Here is a 15,759-nt window from a genome sequence, read left to right on the forward strand (position 1 = left end):
CTCGGTTTAACGTCTCATCCAAAATACGGCACCTCCGACAGTGCAGCACTCCCTCAGTACTGCACTGGGAGTTTCAGCCCAGATTTGGTGCTCAAGTCTCTGGAGTGGGACTTGAACCCACAACCTTCTGACTCAGAGGCGAGAGTGCTACCCACAGAGCCACGGCTGACGTCTACAACCTGTAATTACTTTTGTCTTATAATTTAAGCAAGATTATGTTCCCCATAAATGATGCAAGTATAAATCCAATTCAAATTATATTGGAAAACCGCCGATACAAAGTTTTGTCAAAAGTTACCATGTAACTGACAGTGTGCATTATCTCGAACGCTGTAATAAGGAAATGAGTACTATTTTACAGAGAGCGCATTCACTCGAATGCCCAAAAACCCAAACCAATTTTCTGGCATCTGCAAAGCAGGAAAGAGCAGAAAATTGACTCAAATATCCACAGCTGCGAAACAAAGTTGCCTTTTACCTTTGAGAATAGTGATATTGATATGAGGATGGATTTGCGGCATAGGGTAGGGTGGGTAGTAGCCGCCATGGTGCGGGATTGAGGACGGATTGGCTTCTGTGGTTGGGCGCACGGGATATTCATATGGATCGCAGCACCGGACACACTTGGCTTGAATCGATGTTTCCTCCTCAATAGGCTCGCTGGACGGGGCTCCAGTTGTGGGTGTCAGAAAAATGAAGAGAAGGACATGTCCCAGAAGTCTTCTAGCCACCATTACTAGATGTAAAGCACAAATAAAAATAAGGATAGTTTTCACAAATAGTGGGGCTGAGTGGCACAGTGAGTTGGCACGCTGTCCTTTCACCCAGCTGCAAATCCAATTCAGCTTGTTTAGGTCAAAACCTCCACTCTGCTAGCTGTGTTTTTTATATTGAGATACCTAAGGGACAAAGCCTAAGGCCCAGGGCACCATCAAGACTGAAAAGAGTTGAAGAGTCGTCAGGTGCAAGACTGTAATTACGGGATAAATTTTATGAAGTAACCTTAGTGTCAGCTGTAGCTCAGTGGTAGTCAGAAAGTTTGAAGGTTCATGTCCCACTCCAGAGACAAGGCTGGCACTCCCAGTGCAGAACTGAGGGAGTGCTGCACTGTCGGAGGTGCCGTCCTTCAGATGAGACAATAAACCAAGGCCCAGTCTGCCCTCGCAGGTGGACCGTAAAAGATCCCACGGCACTATTTCAAATGAGCAGAGGGGTTGTCCCTGGTGGCCTGGCCGATATTTATCACTCAATCAACATCACAAAACCAAATTATCTGGTCCTTATTCTTATTGCTGTTTGTGGGAGCTTGCTGTGCGCAAATTGGCTGCTGCATTTCCTACATTACAACAATGACTGCACTTCAAAAGTACTTAATTGGCTGGGAAGTCAGTGGACTGATTTGCCGTGTGCTGGACTTCCCATCTGTCAGAATTAATGGACAGAAAATCAAGTCAGGTGCTCTAACCTCCACCCTCAAATGGCTGATATGCTTTCCTGTCACGCACAACTCCATGTCAGGAGCACTAAATCATCAAAATTTACTCCTACAGGAATGAGATAAAGGGGAGACAAGCAGGATAAATGCTTTGGTAGCCTTGCCTGGATGTTGGAACATCCTTGTGACACTCAGCAGTGTCTATGACAGATGCCCGCAGTGGTCTTCAAGCAATCAGTGAAGATCCAGTACTGTCAGGATCCTCCATAATGTAAGCTTGGGGCAATTTCAACCCAGTTCTAGTGGGTCTACAATGCAAAGAAGGCTGGTGTGGGAAGCAAAACAAATTCACATTCGTGCAGCCTGGGCTTTGACACACTGTTGAAACAGAGTAGAAGGGGGAAAAAATGGCTGCATATAGTGACACCACTATTCCCGGCCAGAATGGAGATGATTGGGTTATTCCCCTGTCAATCACGCCTGGAGACCGTACTACTGCAAGTGATTGTGATTGATTTGTATGGATGCAACTATCCTACATTCACTGCATTTTTGCTGGAGAAATAATCTTACTTTTATCAGGAGACGTTGCTGTCGTTTCGGTCATGGGTTCAGTTTGCTGTAGTTTGTAGGGATACTTTTTAAATAGACTTTGTAGATGGTTTGCTGTAGTGTGCTGTTTAAATAGTCTCTGTTTGCTGAGTAAATAGACTTTGTTTACTGTGATTCCTGCCTTAAGTCCAGCCCTTCCTCTAACTCATTGGCTGACACAATGGTACCAATAAACACTCTGGAAAAAAAATACCATGAAGTGATGGAGTCTCACTCTCCAAAGCAAAAGAAGAATGGAGAATAAAACAATGGTAATAAAAATACATTTGAGGATCAGTTAACATTAAAGAGTAACTACTAATTTGCAGAAACTCTAGAAACCAGATGTATTATTACCACTAAAAACTATGATCTCATCTTTCTCTCACATCAAGCAAGATGCATAGTGCCAAAATCCCTGAACTTACTGCCAAATCAAGCAGTCTCTACTACCATCAGAGAACTAGTAATTACCACAAGAACTAGTAATTACCACAAGAACTAGTAATTAACACAAAAACTAATCAAGAAAGATGTTGATGTGGGATTTATTGCTGTGTGGTGACTTCATGTAAATAGCTGAGACCACCAGAGATTGTAAACATAATGAGCTTGAGGCTGCCAGGGATCACACATCAATTTTCCACAACACACCACCTGGTATTGGAATGATAAATGCTCACTCTCCTTACAGTTGTACTAGTTATTTTTTCTTAAAGGGTTAGATACAATGGAGGATGGGAAAGCTTGAATTGGGTTAACTTGTGTTAATCCCACAATCCCCTGACTGGGATTCAGGTTATAACCTCTGTTGATGCTCATCTCAAGATGTTCATAACGGGTTGTAACACACAAAAGTGTCAGCTGTGGCTCAGTGGGTAGTACACTTGCTCTTTGACTTAGAAGGTTGTGGGTTTAAGTCCCACTCCAGAGACTTAAATACAAAATCCAGGCTAACACTCCAGGGTAGTACTGAGGGATTGTTGTGCTGTCAGAGGTGCCATCTTTTGGATGAGATGTTAAACCAAGGCCCCGTCAGCCCTCTCAGGTGGGCGTAAAATATCCCAAGGTACTATTTCGAAGAAGAGCAGGAGAGTTCTCCCCGGTGTCCAGGCCAATTTTTAACCCTCAACCAACATCACTAAAACACAGTATCTGGTCTTTATGTTATTGCTGTTTGTGGGATCTTGCTGTGCGCAAATTGGCTGCTGCATTTCCTACATTACAACAATGACTGCACTTCAAAAGTACTTAATTGGCTGGGAAGTCAGTGGACTGATTTGCCGTGTGCTTGATTTCCCATCTGTCAGAATTAATGGACAGAAAATCAAGTCAGGTGCTCTAACCTCCACCCTCAAATGGCTGATATGCTTTCCTGTCACGCACAGCTCCATGTCAGGAGCACTAAATCATCAAAATTTACTCCTACAGGAATGAGATAAAGGGGAGACAAGCAGGATAAATGCTTTGGTAGCCTTGCCTGGATGTTGGAACATCCTTGTGACACTCAGCAGTGTCTATGACAGATGCCCGCAGTGGTCTTCAAGCAATCAGTGAAGATCCAGTCCTGTCAGGATCCTCCATAATGTAAGCTTGGGGCAATTTCAACCCAGTTCTAGTGGGTCTACAATGCAAAGAAGGCTGGTGTGGGAAGCAAAACAAATTCACATTCGTGCAGCCTGGGCTTTGACACACTGTTGAAACAGAGTAGAAGGGGAAAAAAATGGCTGCATATAGTGACACCACTATTCCCGGCCAGAATGGAGATGATTGGGTTATTCCCCTGTCAATCACGCCTGGAGACCATACTACTGCAAGTGATTGTGATTGATTTGTATGGATGCAACTATCCTACATTCACTGCATTTTTGCTGGAGAAATAATCTTGCTTTTATCGGGAGACGTTGCTGTAGTTTCGGTCATGGGTTCGGTTTGCTGTAGTTTGTAGGGATACTTTTTAAATAGACTTTGTAGATGGTTTGCTGTAGTGTGCTGTTTAAATAGTCTCTGTTTGCTGAGTAAATAGACTTTGTTTGCTGTGATTCCTGCCTTAAGTCCAGCCCTTCCTCCAACTCATTGGCTGACACAATGGTACCAATAGACACTATGGAAAGAAAATACCATGAAGTGATGGAGTCTCACTCTCCAAAGAAAAAGAAGAATGGAGAATAAAACAATGGTAATAAAAATACATTTGAGAATCAGTTAACATTAAAGAGTAACTACTAATTTGCAGAAACTCTAGAAACCAGATGTATTATTACCACTAAAAACTATGATCTCATCTCTCTCTCACATCAAGCAAGATGCATAGTGCCAAAATCCCTGAACTTACTGCCAAATCAAGCAGTCTCTACTACCATCAGAGAACTAGTAATTACCACAAGAACTAGTAATTACCACAAGCTCTAGTCATTAACACAAAAACTAATCAAGAAAGATGTTGATGTGGGATTTATTGCTGTGTGGTGACTTCATGTAAATAACTGAGACCACCAGAGATTGTAAACATAATGAGCTTGAGGCTGCCAGGGATCACACATCAATTTTCCACAACACACCACCTGGTATTGGAATGATAAATGCTCACTCTCCTTACAGTTGTACTAGTTATTTTTTCTTAAAGGGTTAGATACAATGGAGGATGGGAAAGCTTGAATTGGGTTAACTTGTGTTAATCCCACAATCCCCTGACTGGGATTCAGGTTATAACCTCTGTTGATGCTCATCTCAAGATGTTCATAACGGGTTGTAACACACAAAAGTGTCAGCTGTGGCTCAGTGGGTAGTACACTTGCTCTTTGACTTAGAAGGTTGTGGGTTTAAGTCCCACTCCAGAGACTTAAATACAAAATCCAGGGAGGTACTGAGGGATTGTTGTGCTGTCAGAGGTGCCATCTTTTGGATGAGATGTTAAACCAAGGCCCCTCTCAGGTGGGCGTAAAATATCCCAAGGCACGTTTTCGAAGAAGAGCAGGTGAGTTCTCCCCGGTGTCCAGGCCAATATTTAACCCTCAACCAACATCACTAAAACACAGTATCTGGTCATTTATCACATTGCTGTTTGTGGGATCTTGCTGTGCGCTTGTTGACTGCCGAGTTTCCTACATTACACAGTGACTACACTTTAAAAAGTACTTCATTGGTTGTAAAGCGCTTCGGGACGTCCTGAGATTGTGGAATGTGATATATAACTGCAAGCCTTTCTTTCTAGTTAGAGAATTTTCAACTCCATTTAATTTACTTCTAGCAAAATTATCAACTTTGTGTAAACAAAGGTGTTAAACAGAACAAGGTGGGGAACAAAGACTCCAAACGTAATTGTGCATAAATGGATAATGATTGTTACATAAATAAAGGCAAATGTCAGGAGCTGGGGTAAACTTTCCACCCACCCCCGCCAAGATGATACATTCACTTTACCAATTTGATGCTCTAAGAGAGCAAATAAACAAGAACTTGTATTAATTAGCACCATTAACACAGCAAACATCCCAAGTCATTCTTCAAAGGGGAACCAGACGCTGGGCAAAGGTTAATGAAGGTGACCGAAAGGTGCGGCTAGGGATGTGGGTTTTGAGGCGCCGTTCGAAAGCGGAGAGAGGGATAGAAGAGGGCGGGATTTCAGAAGGGAGGTCTAAAGAGCTGGGGCTCTACCACTGATGAGGGAATGGGGTGGGCACAAAAACCCAGAGTCGGAAGGGTGGAGGATGTGAGACTAGGTCTGGAGAAGGTCACGGAGTTGGAGTAGAGCAAGGCCAGGAAGGAATTATTGGGTAAGGATGAGGATTTTGAAACCAAAATGCACAGGGTTGCTAAGCCAGTAGAGTCACAGAGCAAAATTAGTGGTGAGACTACAAGTACCAGGAGCACAGAACTAAAATGGACTTTCTTCAAGAAAACTTGCAGGTAGATATTTATTTTGTTATCTACTGATGATGAATTTTACAGCAAACGTGCCTACTATAGAGCTATTACCTTCCTTTCATACAAATGTTGACACACATGAGGTAGGTGGTAAATGTACTGTGGTTACCTGCTCCTTTCTGATCTCAAATCCCAGGAATACCATTTCCCCGTGATTGGGCTTATTTGTGTGACCTTGTATGCCAAGTAATTGAGTCCTTGATTCCTAAGACAGCGAGTTTGAGTTCAGGGCAGGTCTTTGAGGAGCAAGCCTGTCTCGATTGGATCAAGTCCCTTAGTTTGCGTCAGCCGTGGCTCAGTGGTAGCACTCTCACCTTTGAGTCAGAAGGTTGTGGGTTCAAGCATCACTCCAGTGCAGTACTGAGGGAGTGCTGCACAGTCGGAGATGCCGTCTTTCGGATGAGACGTTAAACCGAGGCCCCATCTGCCCTCTCAGGTGGCTGTAAAGGATCCCATGGCATTATTTCGAAGAAGAGCAGGGGAATTCTCCCCGGTGTCCTGGTCAATATTTATCCCCCAACCAACATCACTTAAAACAGATTATCTGGTCATTATCATATTGCTGTTTGTGGGACCTTGCTGTGCGTAAATTGGCTGCCGCGTTTCCTACACTAAACCAGTGACTATACTTCAAAAGTATTTCATTGGCTATAAAGCGCTTTGGGAAGTCCTGAGCACGAGAAAGGCACTATATAAATGCAAGTTCTTTCTTTCTTAGGCTTCAGCCAAAATGCAATGGAGTGCAGTAATGAACCCATTCCAGTTCAGGAGTAGTTAAATTGTCTAGCACTGTATTTGGGAAGGCCGTAGAATCCTTTGTTCTCAGTATGGAGCACCCTAAGTGAAAGTCCTATGACAAAGAAGAGATATGGACCAGCTATTATTGAAAAGTTGGTATCAATCTATAGCCACATAGCTGCACTGTTATTGTATCTCATCAGTATTGGAGCTGTGCTGAGCCAGGCGAATGGCCAAAGAGAAGAGCACCCCATTGCTTAACTGAGCTGCAGGCTTCCGCTGCGAGAAAGGGCCTACTGAGCGATTAAGAAAGACCGTGTTAGCATGGCGTGGGAGTTACACACAGCTGGGCAGATATTCTGACCATATCCCTTTGGTATGGTCAAATTCAACAAATGGCAAAACTTGTGGTTTGTTATATTGCAGCATATGTGTATTAATGGTGATCCAACATTGAAGGCATTCTGCGAATGGGTCATCTGTCAAGAATGATGGAGGGTGGCCTCTCGTGGACGCCTTGCCAAAGGCAGCCATTAGAAGCCTCTTCCAGGAGGGGGATGAAAAGTGAGATTATTGTTGTATATTTTTTTAAAATCTAATTGAACCAACGCCAATCTATGTTCTGTACCCAGTCTTTAGCACCCAAAATGCCTCTCCTCGATCTAGAATCCCAATGGAGGTATTCTTTAACCTTGAGTTTGGTTAAGGTTTCACCCGATATGATAAGTGATGAATCCAGATGTTGGCAGCTGGTGTTTGTGAATGAAGTCACAGTAGTGCTGCTTCTATACACGCAGATATGGAGGTGTGGGGTTAACCGAGAGTCCTGAAACAGATTGCGGCCTAGGTTTCTCTTGTTTGAAGTATAATATCCTCTCACATCATTAGCTGTTGGCTTGATGAGCTCAAAGCAAGTCTGTCTCTCATCGTCCAACTTAATTGTCTGACCAAAAAAACTCTTCCATCTCTGAATGTGATGTCATTGTAAATGTGGAGATCAAAGGGAAAAACTGCTCATAAATAGGAAGACATTTTGTTATTGGAGAGAGACCCTGCTGGTCCTTAGAATCGGAATACTTCCAAGAATCCGGAAACTTGTTTGTCGGGCTATTTATAATTCAAACAGGCAAAAGATTATTTCCCAAAGTTCCGTAGAAGAAAAAAAATAACTTGCATTTTTATAGTGCTTTATCATGGGTTCAGGACATTCCAAAGAGCTTCATTATTTGAATATTCCAATGCTCTCCTGGTTGGCTTCCCATCATCCTCTGTAAACGTCATCTCATCCAAAACTCTACAGTCCGTATTCTATCCCACACCAAGCTCACCCGTCACCCATGTCATCACTGATCTACGTTGACTCCTGGTCCTCCAATGCCTCCAATTTAAAATTCGAACCCTTGTGTTAAAATCCCTCCATGGCCTCATCCCTCCCTCTCTCTGTACCCTCCCGCCAGCCCTACAAACCCTCCCCTCGACTCTGTTCCTCTGACTCTGGCATCTTGTGCATCCTTCTCTTTCCCTTCACCCCACCATTGGTGGCTCTGCCTTGAGCCACCTAGAGCCCACACTTGGGAATTTCCCTCTCTAAACCCCTCCAGTCTCTCCACCTCCTTTTCCTCCTTTAAATCCTGCTTAAAACTGCCTCTTCAGCTAAACTTTTGTTCACTGCTCTTGATATCTTCATCTTTGGCTCAGCATCTTTCTTTTTGATTAAGCCTTTGTAAAGTGCCTTGGGATGATTTGATAGGAACATAGGAATTAATAGATGAAAAGTTTAGTTCGCCTTCTACCATCCTGGTAGTCACTTGACGCAATGATAATAAAGCTGTTGGCTAGTCATAGCAATCAATCTCTATCAATTAGACTAACAATACAAGGGCTCTCTCACATTGCCCTAGTTAGGAATGGTGAAAGCAGCTGTATCGACCAATTTGCTAGGATCACCTGTAGAACGTGAACCACATCAATCTCAACAGCATGGTCATTAGAAAGTCCACGTCAGTAAGATGATGATAGGGGGAGCAGAAGAAATTTTCTCCTGGTGGACTATGGCAACGATAATAATGATGAGGATGATGATGAAGAGGATGAGAACAATGAAGTCCCTGGAGCCATAAAAAAAGCCCCATGTTCTTCTGACCTAATCCCCTCCATCTTACCCCCTGCATCACGATAGCTCCCTCCCATGCTCCAGCTCAGAGACTGTCACCTGCTGGTTTGTGGGGGCGGGGAGGGGGAGGGGGCATTAGATAGTGTTAGTGAGGTTGCGTCACCAGTAACTCACAGAGAACAAGGGAGCCTGAGGAGAGGACGTGCCACTTTCCCAGCAGAGGCTGAGGAGAAAGCTGCCAATGGCTTCGGAGTCGTGGGATCCTGGTCGTACGGGTTGTCACCTGAGAAGGAGAATGTTTGAGGAACATCACATGTACGTGTGGGCTTTAGGACCAGTCTCCGAGGCCATGCAGCAACTGACAGGTGTGAGCCTTGAGTCTACAGCCCTCGTTTGCGGTAACACCAGGGAAGCTTTTCCCTCTTTGCAGCAATCAATGGATCATGAGGCAGCTTCATTGGAGTCTGCAGCTGTCCGCCACCTCACAAATGGCTCGGGGACAGACTGCACGCCTGGTGATTATGGCTGGTGGGGGGGGGGGGGCGGTGGGATATGCCAGCGCAGCCTTTCAGAGGCAGAAAACTGGCAGAAATGTGCCCCAAAATGCACCCAGAAAATGCCAGTGTGCTGCAAACGCAAGTAAATTTGGGGACCATGTGCTCAAGTCCTGGAGTAGGGCCTGAACCCATGACTTTTCTAAATCAGAGGTCAAAGTGCTACCCCTGAGCCAAGCTGACACTTAAATCCTTTAAAAAGGGTAAAATAACCCTTTGTGAACTTAGCATAGGACATCTGGTATGGCCTAATGCTTCAGTCTGCTTTTTCCATTGTAAATAAATAGTGCAGTTGATTTTATTCCATCTCCTGAGGTAACTGAAAAAGTAGGCCGGGCCTACATAAATTCCAACATGCAGTTCGCAGCAACTAGAACAATTGTTAACTCTGGATCATTCTAACCCTCTGTGATCAAACACATCACACAGCTTCCTCGGTCATAGGAAATATGGTGGCATAAATTGGTTCGTGCTCATTTTGGGGTGCAAACTGGGCGGCGCGCATACTGCACATACCAGAAGAGGACTACCCAAAATTGGTCCTCGGGCCTCATTTTAATGTCTTGGGCTCATTGCCAGCGCTGTCCAGGGGCAGCTCGTCCATATCGAGGGATCCAATTTCAGGTCACCTGCCTCTCCGGCAGTGACCCTCCGGTAAGTGCTATTGGGGGAGGGGGAGGGGAAACGGGAGGGGGCACGATCGCAGACCCCTCATTAGGATACGCAAGGGGCCCAGCGCCAGTTCTAGGCAGCCAACGTCCTGACCAAATATCGGATCAGACGTCTTTCAGGCGTCCGTGGGGTGCAGGACGTTGGTTCTCAAAATTGGCCCTTTTGCATAAAACCAGCGCAACAAGGACCCCAAGATCTCCTGAGGGGGAACTGCTGCAAAATTGTTGAAAATGGTACTTGAAGAACTCAAACTCAATCAATGGAGGCCTAACAAGAACAAACCATTCCTTTGCTAATTATCTGAAAACAAAACCAGAGTGTGACAGGACCTGATTATTTCCTGATTTATCTCAGTATGTTCTTACAGATTAACATCAGCTACATTTTTCTGTTTTTTTATTATTAACTCCCTCTCCCCCAGTTCTTCTCCTCTCCTCTCCCGAAGGTGCTGACTCGCACTGGGATACTGCTCTGGGGACGCTGGCCATCAACAACAAGTTGCATTTATATAGCGCCTTTCTCGTAATAATAATGTCCCATGGTGCTTCACAGGAGAATAATCAGACAAAATTTGACACTGAGCCGCATAAGGAGATATTAGGACAGAAAGAGGTAGGTTTTAAGGAGCATCTTAAAAGGAGGAGAGGTGGAGAGGCGGAGAGGTTTAGGGAGGGAATTCCAGAGCTTAGGGCCTAGGCAGCACGGCCGCCAATGGTGGAGCGATGAAAATTGGGGATGCGCAAGAGGCCAGAATTGGAGGAGCGCAGAGATCTCAGAGGGTTGTAGGGCTGGAGGAGGTTACAGGAGATAGGGAGGGTGCGAGGCCATGGAGGGATTTAAACACAAGGATGAGAATTTTAAAATCAAGGTGTGGCTGGACTGGGAGCCAATGTGGGTCAGCGAGCACAGGGGGTGTGTGGGTCAACGGGACTTGGTACGAGTTAGGACACGGGCAGCAGAGTTTCTTACCTCATCCAAGTGCCCATTCTACAACCACGAAGGATAGACCAGGAGGGGCATCGCAACCAAACCCAATGCCGTCTTCACACACTTTCCAGCAGGGGTCAGTGGACAGCAAATTTGGAGCAAGGAGTATTCCTGTATATTCCCCATTCACTAAATTAAGGGAATTGCAGACAATTTGAACATCCTGCCCGAGATCAGCTAAGTCAACATCAACCCGGGGTAAAATCTGGGATATCTTGGTCTGTGTGGCTCAGTGCCACGCTGGGTGGCACATCTACCAAGTAAGTCATCAATATCAACGTAAACAAAGGACAAAATGTCACCCATGAACTATCTGGAGGAGTGTGAGTCATTCTTCTGCACCCTGGGTCTAAAAGCACTGACTTCACTGGACGTTTGGGCAGGTTCTTGTGCAATTGAGCCGTAGGCTTCCATTTTCCTCCCTTTCCTCACCCCAGTGTAAGTGCTTTCCTTTTTGCAAGGCCCCAAATTGACCTCAGCTGAACCGGTTCAGCTCATTTACAATGGGCTGGGTGGGAGTCCCCAGTCTGGGCAGGACTAATTGGAGAAGGGAGGCTGTGCACCACCTTCGACCTTAAAGGCGGCAAATTCTTGGCGGTTTTTGGGTCAGTTGACGAGGCCAGGTGTTTGCTGGCAGCCGCTGGCATGGTCCTCCGATCTGAAGAGAGGGCCGAGAACCTCTACCGCCCAGTGCCCATGGGTGATCTTCCCGGCTGTTGTCTGCTGGGGGAATTCAAGGAAAATGATTGGGGGTGGGGGGAGGCATTAGGCGTGACTCCTGCGTCATTTGCATTGAATCCAGATGTTCCCGTCTGTATCTCAGGATGCCCCGGGGGAAATGTTTGTGGTGCACAAGAGGCACGGAAACCCACAGTTACTGGTCTGTGCCCTTTCTTATCTCTACCCAACGCCATGAGGCTTGCTGGCATGGCGGTGGGGGAGGTGGGGTTGGTTTGGGAGAGGAAAATCAGCCCATAACATCCTTTGTTTTCTGATCCCGCCCTTACCTAGCCACATACTGTGGTATCCGTACCCTGGTTGGCAGAGCAATATTAGGTCAGGCCCTGAGAGCCCATTGTATGTTTAATGTTCATCCTCCGCTAACTGCAAATCTTCTGAAGACCAACCAAAACCAAGCTCGCGAGGAGCGCATTGCGGGAAGATCCCATGATTTTTCCGTCTAAAGGACGGAAAATCATGTTCTGTACCTGCGCAATTTCCTGATACGCTGGTCAGGAGGTGCAGCTCTGTGCTGGGTGCTCGCCAGTGGAAAATATCCCTTCTCCTGTTCAGTAAAAGCCCTCATCTATCCCGACACCATCTGGTGCAATTTACAGACTCCTGCAGGAAGTTAATAAAAACAGGCGATCGCACTTCAGTTTTAATGATCTTTGCCAAGTCTCACCTAGACCTTTCCTCCCTCTGCTCCTGCACAATCTCCACCGCCCCCCCTCCTCCCCTTCCACCTCCGAAGACCGTCCGGGCTCCTCATTCTCAATCGAGGCATGGACCGACCAACGAGTCGCAGGGCGCAGGCACCCGCACCGCCGCAGCTGTCAACCCACCCGGCGCCCGGCCAAACGGGAGGTCCACCTGTTGCACAGACCCAGCGCGCGAGCCAGCTGCGGAGACGGCAACGCAAGACAGACGAATAAGTGAAGGCACTTACCAGCCGAGGGTCTCAGGAGTGAATCCCCTTCAAATACAAGCAGAGAAAAAAATAAAAACTGATTATTTCTCTCCCGGTTTAAAAAAAAATGTCTAATTCTCTTCCTCGGCTCTTTGTTCTCTGTCCCTCGCTCTTTGTTTTATTGTTCAGTCCGAACACAGTTGAAACTCAAGAAAATACTTCAAGGGATTTGCAAGCATTTGTTTTTTGTGTAGCTTGGCAGCTAGTTCCAGCTCCCTGTAGATCCGTATCTACAGTAAGAGGTCTGGATACCTTTCCTTCTCTCCCTTCACTTTCTTTCTCTCCCTCACTCTTTCAGAATTGCTCTCCTCCGCTCCCTCTCTCCGCTGCTGCCTCGGTCCCCTCACGTCTCTATCTCTGGGTCTCCTTAACTGTGAGTGCCTTTGCAAGCTTATAGTTATCTGCTCTGGTTAGCTCTGTAGAGAGAGAGAGAGAGAGTGAGAGAAAGAGAAAAAAAAATCCTTAGACTCAGCTGAAAACAGAGTTCTTGTTCTGTCAAATTTGTTTTATTTTTTTTGGCTAAGTGGTTTTCTCTGACCTGAGGGGGGTAGGAGGCATAACAGAGCCCAGTGAGGTTTATAGGTCACATTGTGAGCTTTTCTGGAAACAGAAAACCGCCAAACTTTAAGCTCAAAGTAAACTCATTCCAGCTGCACGTCTTCCCCAACAGAATGAGAAACAGCTGTGTGCATGGGGGAGGATAATAATCCTACAAAAGTTAAGTTCCACACTCTAACCTTCCTGATCGTAGGCCCCGATTTACAAGAAAGGAAGAAAAAAAAGAACCTGCATTTAAATAGCACCTTCCACGTCCTCAGGATGTCCCAAGGTGCTTCACTGCCAATCAGTTACACCTGGAGTAAGTCACTGTTGTTTTGCAGAGAAATGAAGCAACCGATTTGCACACAGCATGTCCCACAAACAGCAACAAATTTGGTGATGTTGGTTGAGGGATAAATATTGGCCCAGGACACCGGGGGAGAGCTCTTCTTCAAATGGCACCATGGCATCTTTTACACCCACCTGAGAGGGCCTCGGCTTAACATCTCATCCAAAAGACAGCATCTCCGACAGTGTAGCACTCCCTCAGTACTACACTGGAGGGCAGCTTTGATTATGTGCTCAAGTCCTGAAGTGGGAGTTTGAAGCCCACAACCCTTCTGCCATCGAGAAGCAAGAGTTCTACCCACCTGAGCCAAGTAAATAACATTAAATGCAACCCGTGAATGATCAAGTTTAGGAAACTCACCACACAGTGGGTACGATGCAGGTTCAGCACCACGATACGTGTGGGAGACGGGGGAGGGAGTACGATCAAGATCACGTCTGGTGCTCTAAACCGCATTTGTACCCACAAATCCAGCGTTGCCTGATGCACAAATTAACCAGCAATTACCAACTCTCCCATGGTTAACAGGATCTTGTGTGTGAAGGCAGAATCTCTCGTCCTCCTGCATGAGGACTCCTAGCTCACACCTTTCCAACCAAAGAAAGACAGGCTTGCATTTATATAGCACCTTTCATGACCTCAGGATGTCCCAAAGCGCTTTACAGCCAATTAAGCACTTTTTAAAAAAAATGCCTTTCCAGAATTTTCTGCTTTAAATTTCAATTTAGAACCATATAGATTTGCAGTGCAGAAAGGGGGCCATTCGGCCCATCGTGCCTGTGGTGGATCTTTGCGAGAACAATCCCACTGTTCTGCTCTCTCCCCAGTGATCCCTTCCATGACTAATGGGTGTTGCAGGGGTTAGAGTGTGTTGTAGACATTTGTAATAACATTCTAATTTAATTGGTAAGGTTCTGTGGTTTGCTTGCTTTTATTTAAGCATCTTTAGTTTAATCGGAAACCTTGAGGCTCCCTCGCCCCGCGGGGGCTTCCCCCTTGTCCCCCTATCGCGATCGCCCCTCCTCCCCTCACCTCTTACCTGATTGCCGGGGATCATTCCCGCAGGTTCCCGGTGGTGGCTTCCCATCGCTGGAAGTCCTGCTTCCGCCCAGCGGCCGGGTTCAGGCGTGAGTCGGGGACCTGGATGTGGAAACGTATCCCGGGAGTTAAAATCTCTCCGGGCCTCACCGTGTGAGCTTGTTGCTCACCCAGGCTCCTCGCACAGAAGGATCCCGCTATAAAATCAAATTCTAAAGGGATTCAAACAAGTCATTGCTCAGGATCGTAGCTCTGGGCACAGTTAGAGGGGATCCCTGCTTTAAACAATGACAAATAATAGTAATGAACGTTAATAAAACTCATAATGAGACAGAACGTCAACACAGCTTTAAAAGAAAAGGGAGTTGACAAAATGACTCTGTCTGACTGGAAAATGCTAGGCTTGCATGTTTTGTAACACTTGGTGCTGTAACAGGATATGTATTGTTGCCTGTAAAAAGCTGGCTTGGGTTCCGAGCAAGATTGTGCTCAAGAATAGATAAAGGAATCCTTGTGCTTATAAATAGTCAGCTCCTGAGCTCTAGATATATCCAGGTTTACTTTGGCTGTTGGGGACTGTCGCAGATTGTGTGAGCCCAACAGTCGTTACCTCGTTCCAATACATAAAACCTGAAGGAGTATTAACATTGCATTTAGTTCGAAACACTTAGAGAAATGTTACTGCCTCAATGCCACGTATTTATTTAGATGGCCAGTGTCTATATTTAACTATTTGGTGCCAGGCAGCCAGCTCCAGACACTTGGCTGTGGTAAATTTATATCGCGGCAGATTCATTGGTTTTTACAGAGCAAGTTGTTAAACTTTGTTCTCAGTTCCACCTACCCCTCACACCCTTTACCCAGTGGCTCACACCAGGGAATGGTTCCCTTTTTCTTTGTGGTGGAGAAACTACAGACTTCAAAGATGCATTTTTTTTTTGCTCTGGTGCATATAAAACATTCTAACACTTTTTTGGCAGAAATTTAGCACAAATCTATCCATTCCATGAGTGTTTTATTGGATCAAGCCTCCCCAAACAATTATCTTGTCCCCTCATCAAAGTTGATATTTAAAGGCTTGATCAAGGCAGAAGATTAGGAATCTTATGCAGCCTAGGTATTGGC

General features: G+C 45.7%; 1 protein-coding gene across 3 annotated transcripts in view; it reads right to left on the reverse strand.

Moving 5' to 3' along the window:
- Positions 1 to 14,918, reverse strand: part of LOC137305662 (complement C1q tumor necrosis factor-related protein 1-like) — a 29,170-nt gene extending 14,252 nt beyond the window's left edge. The window contains exons 1-3 of one of the 3 annotated variants that reach the window (XM_067974552.1): positions 14,636 to 14,918; positions 12,687 to 12,713; positions 479 to 736 (exon numbers count right to left, since the gene is read on the reverse strand). In XM_067974552.1, the coding sequence (XP_067830653.1) occupies positions 479 to 734 (256 nt within the window). In that variant the 5' untranslated portion in view covers positions 735 to 736; positions 12,687 to 12,713; positions 14,636 to 14,918. Of the gene's footprint in view, positions 1 to 478; positions 737 to 12,686; positions 13,130 to 14,635 lie in introns of those variants that run through there. The other 2 variants (XM_067974553.1, XM_067974551.1) reach the window with 2 other exon arrangements.
- Between the last annotated feature and the right edge of the window lie 841 nt (positions 14,919 to 15,759).

The sequence above is a fragment of the Heptranchias perlo genome, chromosome 40 (genome assembly GCF_035084215.1).
Source record: "Heptranchias perlo isolate sHepPer1 chromosome 40, sHepPer1.hap1, whole genome shotgun sequence".
Classification (NCBI taxonomy): domain Eukaryota; kingdom Metazoa; phylum Chordata; class Chondrichthyes; order Hexanchiformes; family Hexanchidae; genus Heptranchias; species Heptranchias perlo.